Source organism: Monodelphis domestica, chromosome 7 (assembly GCF_027887165.1).
Source record: "Monodelphis domestica isolate mMonDom1 chromosome 7, mMonDom1.pri, whole genome shotgun sequence".
Lineage (NCBI taxonomy): Eukaryota > Metazoa > Chordata > Mammalia > Didelphimorphia > Didelphidae > Monodelphis > Monodelphis domestica.
The window spans coordinates 165,033,770-165,046,066 of NC_077233.1; the positions used below are offsets into that span (position 1 = coordinate 165,033,770).

At 35.6% G+C, this 12,297-nt stretch overlaps 1 protein-coding gene across 1 annotated transcript in view; it reads right to left on the reverse strand.

Annotated features, from left to right (window-relative positions):
* The window catches only part of LOC103101858 (uncharacterized), a 177,107-nt gene that overhangs the window by 70,408 nt on the left and 94,402 nt on the right, over positions 1–12,297 (reverse strand). The window contains exons 8-9 of the mRNA XM_007498925.3: positions 5,637–5,791; positions 3,702–3,779 (exon numbers count right to left, since the gene is read on the reverse strand). Coding sequence (XP_007498987.2) covers positions 3,702–3,779; positions 5,637–5,791 — 233 coding nt within the window. The remainder of the gene's footprint in view (positions 1–3,701; positions 3,780–5,636; positions 5,792–12,297) is intronic.

Below are 12,297 nucleotides of genomic sequence, written 5' to 3' on the forward strand. Positions count from 1 at the left end.
TAAAGACAACATTGCCAACCCAGGCATAAATGTTTTTTTACAGGAGGCAGCAACCAAGAAGATAGGATAGGTTTGTAAAATTTCCTGTACAGTCTTCCTTCTTTCCTATAACACTGCCACCACCTTGGAGAAGACCCTCATTGTCTCACACCTAAAACATTATAACACCCTACTGGCTGATCTTTCTGATTCAAGTCTCTCTCCACTCCAATCCACCCTCTACTCAACTGTCAAATTAATCTTCCTAAAAAGCAGATCTGATCATCCCCTGTTCATTAAACTCCAGTAGCTCCTTATTACCTCTAGGATCACAAAAAAATCTTTTTTTTTAATATTCATAACTAGGCCCCTTCTACTTTTCTAGTCTTCTGCTACCTTACTCTTTCTCCCTCCCTACTATGCATTCTTCCATTCAGTGACACTAGCTTCCTTATTTTCCCCTGTTCAAGACAGTCCATCTCCAGACTCCAGATATTTCACTATTATTACACATACCTGAAATACTCTACATCCTCATCTTTGCCTCCTGGTTTCTTTGACTTCCTTCATGGTCCAGATAAAATCTTCTATGAGAGGCTTTCCTATTTCCCCTTAATACCAGTACCTTACCTCTGTTAATTATCTCCAATTTACCCTTTATGTATCTTGCTTGCATCTTGCTATGTATCTTAGGCTATGAGTTCTTTAAGAGTTGGGATTATCTTTAGTCTTTCATTGTGTCTCCATTGCCTCATACATAAAAGGTGCTTAATAAATGCTTATTGATTAGTTGACTTCCATTCATGTCTTACTCTAACCGCTCTCTTTACTAAAGTAGTAGATATAGATATAGACATCTATGTGTGTGTGTTTATATATACATAAGATTTGAGACAATAGAACTTTACTTTCTTCAAGACAGTAGCAAAGATGGACTCTGCCCATTGTTATTCACAGTAATAACTAAAATTCACCAAGAAGAATAAGGATGCCTCATGCTGTCTAGCAGAAAAGGAAGTGAGAAAGAAGATGAAGAATGTATATTGCCTTTAGTGATCACTTGCTTTTGGTCCCACATATCCTTGTCGCTACCATATTTCCTCTAACAAGTTTGACTTTGCTTAATCCTTTCTTGAACACTTTTTGGCTTCTTGATTAAAACTCATTGCTACAATGAAAAAGCCTCTCAAGCATCCTCTAGATTTGTGGTGGATAAAGCACAGAATGTGGTATCAGAGCATCTGTGTTTGAATTCTGCCTTAAACTCTTTCTAGCTCCATGGTCAGAGTCTTTGAGGCTTCATTTCAACATCTATAAAATGAATCTACCTCACAAGGGTATTGTGAAGAAAGCATTTTAGTGCCAACAAAGAAAATGTGAATTATTATCATCACATTATCACCATCATAATTCATGGCTTTGAATGCTAGAGCCTGCTTTTGTTCCTCTTGTGTTGATGATACACTCCAGCCTCTTCCTTTAGCACCCTGAAGCAGCCCTCGCTCTCTCCATTCCTATGATTGTTAATAAAGCTCCTATTAACTGCTCTCTGTCCTAGAAGAGATTGGAATGGAGCTGGACAGGATATACATGGAAAATTCTTATGCACTGTATTCAGAGTTTTCTCTAGCATATATATACCACCTCTGAAATCCATGGTTACTTTTAATAGTTTCTGTAACTTTCTTGATTAGATGATACCTTGGGATCAATATTCTAATGACTAATGCTAAGATTTGAATCATAGGAGATATGTGGCAAGGAACATTATTTACAGCTATATTTCTATACCCAATTTCTGATGATTCTAGCTTTACACTTAATGGTGGTTAAAGCTCAGAGCTCACAGAGATAAAATTTTTAAAAGCATGTAAGAAGAGTAGGATGCTCCAAATATGTAGGAGTTTTATATATATATATATATATCACTGTTATTTTGCTGATGATTTTAAATGCTTCTTTGCAATAGAATACCTACTGTCGTGTTCAGTAGGATGACATGCTAGCCATTTTGGAAAATATAAAAGAAATAGAAAATAATATTTGCCTTTTGACTTATTGAAAGATATACATATATGAATGCTTTGTACAAAGCAATATATTACATATATATGTATATATAGGAATAATATTAATAAATTGCAGAGGAGAACAGCTTCAAGTCCATGACATGTTAGGACGGTTGAAGGAACTGGGGATTTTTCATCATGGAAGACTCAATAAAATCTATCTTCAAAAATCTGAAGGCCAGTCATGTAAGAAAGATTATTGTCATGTTCCATTTAAACTCAAAGAGAGGAATCAGATACAAAGGGTAAAAGCTAAAAAAAAAGGCATATTTTAGTTTTTTGTAAAGAGAAACTTTTTAAGAATAAGAATGTTTCAAAAGTAGAAGGGTCTGTCTACCTCTGGAGGTAATATGTAGCCCTTCTTTGAAGGTTTTCAAGAAGAGGTTGAATGACTATTTATTGGGTATGATTTGGTGGGGCTAAGAATCCTGAACCATCCCACTTGAATCTGACTTTAAAGATGACATAAAATCATTATTGTCTACTTTGCGTCCAACCAATCAACTATTTTCTAACTCTATTACTGTTTAAACCATATCTTTCTGTCTCATCCACAAGAATTTATGTGCTTTTTTGTCAATTGCTTTGCTAAATTCTAGTCAAATTAAATTAATCCCCATTCCTTAATTTAACAGTCTAGAAACTTCCCCAATAATAAAAAGGAAACAAAATTAATCTAATACAACATTTTCTATAAGAAGTCATCAAAAATTAATATAATTTTGTAAGTTTTATAAATTAGGATGGCATTAGACAAGGAGATGACGACAATAGTTAAAGCTGAATTTTTTGCTGAGGGTAGAGGTGGGATTGTTACTCTATTTTTGTGACAGAGATGTAATTAGCTATTTCTGTGACAGAAGCAAATGTTAGTAGTGTTGGCAACCTCCAGGAAAAAAAAAGAACCCTTAGAATCTCACAAGATTTCTAAAAAGCTGTAGAAGGGGGAGAAAGAACTTTTGAGATGAGGCTACCATTACTGTCACTGTGGAGAGCAGTACAGGCATTAAAGAAAGTATCCTCAGGCTATTGGCACCCTCTAAATTTTCTGTGGGGTAGCAAACTTCCAGTCATCATCTCCTATTGAAGATTTTATAGATATTTTCCCTAAATTGGATTAATTCTCTTACCTCAAAGTAATGGAATTAAAACTTAGAAGAGTAATTTCCCTAATTATTTTACTCTAAGGTTGGAGGAGAGAGAGAGAGAGAGAGAGAGAGAGAGAGAAAGAGAGAGAGAGAGAGAGAGAGAGAGAGAGAGAGAGAGAGAGAGAGAGAGAGAGAGAGAGAGAGAGAGAGAGAGAGAGAGAGAGAGAGAGAGAGAGAGAGAGATTCAAATTACCAGTTAGTACAGGGCAGGGTAGATGGCTCAATGGATTGAAAGCCTGGCCTAGACAGGAGGTAGTCCTGGGTTCAAATCTGGCCTTAGATACTTTCTAGCTGGATCACCTGGGGAAGTCACTTCACTCCCATTGCCTACCCTTTACAGCTCTTCTGTCTTGGAACCAATATATAGTATTGATTCTTAGAAGGAAGGTAAGTTATTTAAAAATAAAACCCAGTAACTCAACAATAAGCAACCCAAAAACATTTTCAATGTTTTCAAGACTAATATGTGACAGTTATGTACAGATGAAAGGTTGGATGTTTTTACCTGTTTCCATGTTTTTTAACTAAGGTTCTGATGGCTTTGTCTGTAATTTGGCATCCATTAATAGATAATCCTTGAAGACTGAAAGTGAACAAAAATTGTAATTATACTTCAACCACTTTTTTCTTCATTAAAAAAATACATCTCTATATATTTATATAGAATTTGTAATGGGAAAGAAAAAGAAATCTAAAGTCTTAGACAATACATGCAGACTCCAAATAGCTAAGTAACAACGCAAGGCACTTTTCAATGAAGTGCCAACATAAGTAATATAGATGTGTGATAGTTCAGAAAAGGAGGTTAACTGTGGGTACAATGAATGGCTTAAATTGGGTTTGGGCATTATTTGTATGCTATAATTATTCATGTTATTTCAGCCTCTTGACTTTAAGGTTACCCAAGAGTTTACAGGGGCATTTTTTTTAATCTAAGAAGACAAAGAAGTTTACTAGAACCAAGTTATTCCTCTTCCCGATTTGAGTTATACATGAGTCCTATGTCCTATGCTGTCAAAAAAGAAACATAGCATACAAAGTCATGGGATTGTCCTGTTGTACTCTTCCAAGCATTACCTAAAGTATTATATCAAAAACTGAGCACTAGGAGCAACTAAATGGTTCAATGGATAAGAGTGCCAGATCTGGACAGGATATCCTGGGTTCAAATCTAGACTTAGACACTTCCTGACTGTGTGACCCTGATCAAGTCAATTGACCCCCAATTATTGAGCCCTTGCTACTCTGCTGCCTTAGAACTGATAGTTAGGATTGATTTTAAGAGATAAGGTAAGGATTTGTAACACTCCCTTCTGCCCCCCCCCCAAAGCTGGGTACCACATTTTCAGGAAACTAGAAACCTAGAGAAGGGTTTAATAGAAAAAAATGACTTTTAGAGTAAAGAAATTATAACTATCCCATACATTCAGTCTCATACAAAGACTGATTGAAGGATATAAGGAAACATCTTGCAAAGGAGATGTGAGGCGGATGACTCAAGATTATATTTTTCTATAATTAACATATATAAATCCATATTGACAAGCAATGTGACATATTGCTAAGTAATACTGCTTAAAGAACTGTTAATGGAGCCAGGAGATATTGGTTCAAGTCCTACAACTGACACATGGAATGTCAAAACAAGAGCTAGGGATATGCTAAATGGAGTTGCTAATGGATTGCTAAATATTCATTGTGAGCATTTATACGCCATAAATAGACAAATGCTACAAATCAGGGCTTTTAAAAGTTGCTCTGTCAACTGTCTTGATTTAAAGAGATGGAGAAAATGTTTACATACAGATTAAACTTAAAAGTGTAGAGTGCATACATTTTGGGGGGAGAGTTAGGGTTGTCTTTTCAAATTTACTAGCACATAGGATAGGATAACCCACTGAACTTCTGATTGCCCTTGGGCAACTCTTGAAGATTTTTAGATTACAAAATTACCAATTTACATGAATGGAAGTTTCTCTATTGGAAGATAAATTCCCAGGACTGGTGAAATGATAGGTACAGACCAAAATAAAATTCCAAATTGAGGACAATTGAGATATTACTACAAAATTCTAGCCAGAGTTATAGTCTATTTCTAGAGCCAGAAGAATAAAGAATGATAATAGTACATTTTAAATAAAATATCTTATTTGATGATCACAAAAACACCATAAAGTAGGTATTATTATTATTATTATTATTATTCCCATTTTATAGATGAGGAAAGTGAGGCTGAAAGAAGATGGGTTCCTTGCTCAGGGTCACATAGGTACTAAGAATCTGAGGCAGGATTTGAACATAGTTCTTCTCAGTTCCAAGTCCATAACTACTCTCACCAGTTAGGATGATGCTGTCTTTTCTTTCTATAGATACTGATCATGGGAAAAGGGAAAGCAACTATTCCACTTGGGAAAAGATAGTATAATTTTTGATACAGTACCTTGAAACTCCTTCAGCTAGAGCTAACACACCCAAATCTGTAGCCCCAGTCCAACTTATATCCACTACAGTCAACCTGTTGCAAAATGTACTTGCATAAAGGAGAAGTTTATCCCCTTTCAGTCTGGGACCACTGCAACTTGTGACATTCAGCTCCTAGATGGTTAAAAAAACACACACACAGTGATCATTAAGTGTAGTGCTTCTCAGTTATTACATTCTGATATCTGGGGATCATCAGAAAGGGGTTCCATGATTATAACAAAGAGAAAGAACTCAGAAAGTGGATGAGATCAACATTAGTATGTAGTCCAAGTAAAAGATGAACAACAGAGATAATGAATAGGAAAAAAGGGAGCATCATAATTCACTGGAGAGGGCAATGCTCTTGCCATTCAGGTTCTTATTCATCTAATTCAATGTTCTTTTCTCCATTTTGCTTCCTTAAAAAGTTGGCTATACAAACAGTTGCAAAGCAACCTCCCATTCTACCTGAATAGGTCCATCTTGCAGAGAGGAAGATGTAGATTGTAGGAAGAACTTCCCCTACACAAGCCTATCCCAAAACCAAATGATTTGCCTCCATTACTAGTGGGCTCCTTTTAATAGGAGATTGGATGATCGCTTGTCAGGAATGGTATAGAGGGGTTTTCTGTTCATTTGCAAGTTGAATTAGATGGGTTCAGAGGTCCCTTCCTAGGCAGATGAGTGGTATAGTAGAAAGATTGCTAAACTTTAAGTGAAAATTTGAATTTTAATCCTGTCCTAGATATTTGTAATTGTCCCACCTTCATTTTCTAGGCAAAGATACTGGAATAGTTTACCATTTATCTCTGCAGCTAATTTTACAGATGAGGAAACTAAAACAAACAGGATTAAGTGACTTGCTCAGGGTCACACAGCTAGGAAGTTTCTGATGCTAGATCTGAACTCATGAAGATTAGTCTTCTTGACTCTAGACCCAGCACTCTATTCACTGTGCTACCATCTGCCCAACTCACCATCTTAATTTTCCTCAAAGTCTTCATTTCTGGTCATGGAATGAAAGTCTTTGTTGCTTCTTTAGGAAATGTTTGGCATCAGTAAGGAGAAAGGTGTAGTATTTCTTTTGTACTTCTAAAATGTGTTTTATTGTTGTATTTTGTCCTGCTGTCACAATCATTTCAATTCTCAAATGGAACCCAAAGGTAAAGTATATTCTTGAGTAGCAGGCCCTTGCCCTACCAATGAAATCATGGTGTTGAGCAAGCAATTACCTACTTAACTTCCAAGTAAAGGTGACTTTTAATAAGCACCTTGTCTAGCATATGTGTTACAAAATTCAAAATCATATGTTGATATTCTACTAAAAACAATCATTGTTATTCATCGTGCGAAACCCCACTTTCATAGGATCACTGATTATGAATTGAAAGGGATCTTAGAGGTCTCATCCAATGTCATCATTTTACAGTTGACAAAATTGAGCCTAGAGTCATTAAGTAATTTTTTTGAGGTTATAGTTATCATGTAGCAAAAATGAGATTTAATGCCAAGACTTCTTGCTCCAGATCTGGTCTTCGTCACCCGGGTCAAATTGCCTCTCAACTCTCAATTGATTAGAGCTACTGATGTAGAAATTCTCTTGACTTTAGCAGATATGTTCCTTTAAAAACAGTACTTGTGATCAGCAGACTATTCTCTTCACTAAAGAGAGTAGCACTGCCTAATGCTCAACAGAATCAATATATTTTAAATTGGTGCCTGGTTCAGGGCCATTAAAAGCTTTTGCTTTTGGAAGGGTCTACTCTTTTATAAGAAAACAAATAGAGCTTAGCAAAGTTTACAAGGTTTTCTCAACAAAAATACAAACCAGAGAGGGAACAGATTGGTCCAAGGGACAAAGAGATATTATTTTGTAATGCTATTCCTTGGAAGCTCTGTCTTTAGTCCACTGAAGGGCAAACAAGAGATCAACAGAGGTAGATGGAACCTTGTATGTATTTCCTGATTTGTGCGTGTGTGTGTGTGTGTGTGTGTGTGTGTGTGTGTGTGTGTGTGTGTGTGTTGAATTTGATGATTTTCTGCTCTCTGAGAGAAGTAAGGAGAATAGTATAGGTAGAAATGTAGGCTTTATAAAAACAAGACATATCAATAAAGTTTTTTAAAGGACATTCTTCTGCAATTTCCAGGCATTCTCTAGGGAAAAAAAAACCCTCACCTTCTATCTTAGAATCAATACTGTGTGTATTGGTTTCAAGACAGAAGAGCAGTAAAGGCTAGGCAATGGGGGTTAAATGACTTGCCCAGGGTCACAGAGCTAGGAAGTGTCTGAGGTCAGACTTGAACCTAGGACCTCCCGTCTCTAGATCTGGCTCTCAATCCACTGAACCGCCCAGGTGTCCCCTGGAAAAATATTTTAACTTGGTTGAAATCCAGTTATTTTCAATCCATGAAACTTCTTTGTATCAGTTTCATCAAAGTTATTCTTCCCATAGCTAGAGGGTAAGGGGAGGAGTTCATGGACCATTATTTCAAGATAACTCCAATTACTCCTTCACATAGTTGCAAAACTAATTGTCTTTAATGCATAAGTTTGCCTTTTTTTATCACTTATACATTTCTCTCCCCTAACATGGTGTCTTGCATATAACAGCTACTTATTTCAGTTTTATTAAAAATAATTTTAGAGAAATACAAATTATACTTGAGGAAGGAGGTTGCATGATATATACTAAAATATCTTTTAATAAATGAGTAGAAATAGGAGAGGCAGTGTGGTAGGATGGGAAGGATGCTGTATTTTCTATCCTAAGATTTGTGTTCAAATCCCAGTAACGCCACTAATTCTATGTGTTATTGGTCAAGGTGAGTTTGCTACTTTGGGACTCAATTTTTTCATCTGGAAAAGGAGGAAATTGTACTACCTCATCTGAAGATCCAAGAGTTACAAAGCCATGAATTAAGAGTATTAACATTGAGTTCATTTTGCAATGCTGTTGTCATGAATAATATTCTTTTTGTCATGAGTAATATTCTTTATTTTCAAGTCTAGATCTGAGAATTGTATAAATGTGGAGAACAATTGGTGCCATTGCAGACTGGCACTTTGTTTATAACTTATTATCTTAGCTACTTACCTGGAGCCCTGATAGTTTAAATGACTTCCATCCCAATCACACAGTGAATGTCTAAAATAGGTCTTAAACTCAGATATTTCTGGATCCAAGGCCAACTATCTATCTAATATGCAACACTGCCTAACAATAGCTCTTGTATATGCTGAAATGTTTTATCTTCTATGTTTAATTTTGTATGAAAAAATTAATGACAAATTTTATATAATTTATTTCATTGTATGTACCATGCATGGCCCTATTTTGAGCATTATACAACAAAATAAACACAATCTCCAGGTTTTTAATAAAATACTATTTTACTCTGACTTTTAAATAAGTTATTATTGGATTCTAGTCACACACAAGAGCATAAAATACTAGCACACATTTGTATAACACACTGGTTTACAAACGTATTTCATCATAACAACCCTGTGATATATATATATATATATATGCATATATATATATATATACACACATAGATAGTTCAAGTAATGTGTCATTAAATAAATGAGCCAGAATTCAAACACAGTTCCTCAGACTCCAAATTCAGTACTCTTTCTATTGGCACATTACCTCGAGTTTAGCTTTTTTAATGAATTACCTCAACTAGCCAAAGCACTGTGAGGGCACATATAGACTGGGTCTCCATATAAGTCGATGAACTTTTGCATAGCAAAATAAATCATGATGGCCAGAGCCAAGATGGTGGCTTAGAAACTACAAAAGATGAAACCTCTCTGATAGTCCTTCTAAAACAATCTTTTGAAAGTTCCTCAAAATAGCAAGACAGAGTGGGGGGCTCTCCCATAGAATACAACTTAAAAGGTAAGCAATTTATTTTCACTGGATAAGGGGGAACTGGAAGCAAAACTACACAAAGAGGAGTGCTGGCCAACCACACACCAACCTATAGTGCCAGGTTCCATGGTTGGGCATAGGCCAACTTCAAGATCCTGGAACTCTGGATACAGCAAAGAGCACCCCACACCCTAGACCCACCTCTTGATGTCTCAAGTCCTTGTACCATTCCACAGTGAAGCATGGAAGTCCATAGTACTTGGCACTTTCAAGTCTGCACTGAGGTAAAGACCTAACCCCAGGGCAAAGTAGCTCACAGTACAGAGCCCTGCAAGCCAGCAGTAGAGGAAATAGAACCAGTAGCTTTCAGAATTCCCAGTCCACAGGAAAAATAAAAAAGTTGGGAAATGAGCAAACAACAAAAGAAAGAGGGAAATATAATCAATAGGAGATGGTGAGTTCTAAGCAATCACATGCAAAACTTGAAAGAAAAATGTAAATTGGTCTCAAGTCATGGAAGAACTCAAAAAAGAATTCAAAAGTTAGATAAGACAGGTCAAAGAAAAATGGGAAGAAAAAACAGGGGGAAAGAAATTAAAGTAATATAAAAAAGAAAATAACAGCTTAAAAAGCAAAATTGCTCAACTGGAAAAAGGGGGTGGGGGGAATCCAATGAAGAAAAGAATTCCATGAAAAGTAGAACAGACCAAACAGAAAGGGGGGATCAAAAGATCATGAAAGAATTAAATCATTAAAAACTAGAATTGAGCAAATAGAATCTAATGACATCATGAGACATCAAGAAACGATAAAACAAAATCAAAAGACTGAAAAAAATATAGCAAAAGATTAAATATCTCATTATAAAAAAACAAATAACTTGGAAAATAGATCTAGGAGAAACAATTTAAGATTTGTTGGACTACCTAAAACTTGTGACCAAATAAAGCCTAGACATCATATTAAAAGAAATTATCCAAGAAAATTGCCCTGATATTCTTGAACAAGACAGTAAAATAGAAATTGAAAGAATATAGAGATTATCTCCTGCAATAAATCCCCAAATGACAACTCCCAGGAATGGAATAGCCAAGGTCAAGAGCTCCCAGGTCAAGGAGAAAATACTTCAATTAGTTAAAAAGAAACAATTCAAATATCACAAAGCCTCAGTCAGGATTATACAGGATCTGGAAGCTTCCACATTGAAGGACCACAAGGCTTGGAATATGATATTCCAGAAGGCAAGGGAACTGACTTTAAAATAAAAAACCACCTTCCCATCAAAACTGACTATATTATTTCATGGTAAAGTATGGTCATTTAATAAAATAGAAGATTTCCAAGCACTCCTGAAGAAAAGATCAGACTTATACAGAAAATTTGACATCCAAATACAAAATTCAAGATAAGCTTTAGGGACATAAGAAAGAGGAAAAAAATTAAGTGCTTCAATAAAGTCAAATGTGTTTATATTCCTATATGGAAAGATAATATCTATAACTCTTAATAATTGTTATCATTGTCATAGTAGTTATGAGCAGTATACAAAGACAGAGGGTATAATAGTAAGCTGTTTAGCATGATATATTTTTTAAAATCTAGGGGTGAAAAAAAGAGGATTACACTAAGACAAGTGGGAAGAGAGCAATAAAATGGGGTAAATTATATCACATAAAGAGGGATGGAGAGAAACTATTACAATAAGGAAAGAATTAGGGTGGTCACAGATAATACTTAAAACTTACTTTCATTGGAATTGGTTCAGAGAGAGAAGAACAATCAGATTCAATGGGGGATGGAATCCTACCTTACCCTATAGAGAAGCAAAAGGGGAATTAGAAAGGGATGGTAGGAGAAGAGTAATATAAGGGATGGAGAAGTTGGCAGGTAATGATTAAAAAGACCCTAAAGAGAAGTAGGAGGGGAAGAAGAAGGATGGTGGTGGGAACTGGAGTGTTCTAAGAGAGGAGGAATGGGGAGGGAGTGATTAAAAGCAAAACACTGGTTTGGAGGAAGAGTGAAAGGAGGAAGAGCAATATTAAAAGAGAAAAATCAAGATGGAGTGAAATACACAGATGGTAATCATAACTATGAATGTAAATGGGATGAATTCACCCATAAAATGAAAGTGGACAGTAGAGTAGATTAAAACCAGAATCCTACCATATGTTGTTCACAAGAAATAAATTTGAGACAGGTAGACACACACAGTGAAAAAGTAAGAGGCTGGAGAAGAATCTATTGCATTTCAACTGGGACAAAAACAATAAGAGTAGAAATCATGATCTCCGACAAAGCTAAAGCAAAACCAGATCTGATTAAAAGAGATAAGGAAGGTAATTATATCTTGATAAAGGGTAGTACAGACAATGGAGTAATATCAGTACTTAACATATATGCATTAAATGGTATAACATCCAGATTTTTAAAGGAGAAATTAAAGGAACTTAAGGAGGAAATAAATAGTAAAACTATACTAGTGGGAGACTTCAACCTACCATCTTGAGATGCCTTTTCCTAGGCAGGGACTTCTGAACTTCTGCCTGGCTCAAGAGGATCGCTCTCTTTCTCTCTTCCTTAATATCTTCCCTCTTTATTATAAAATAAACTACAATAAAATCCATTCTGACTTTAGTAATTCATTTGTAATTAATTAAATTCCTGGTGACCAAACTCTTAAATAATCAAGTCCAACCCTTTAAAATATAACCCTCCTTTTCCCCCATATAATAATTAGTCTTAAGAAGAGACTTAGGGAGC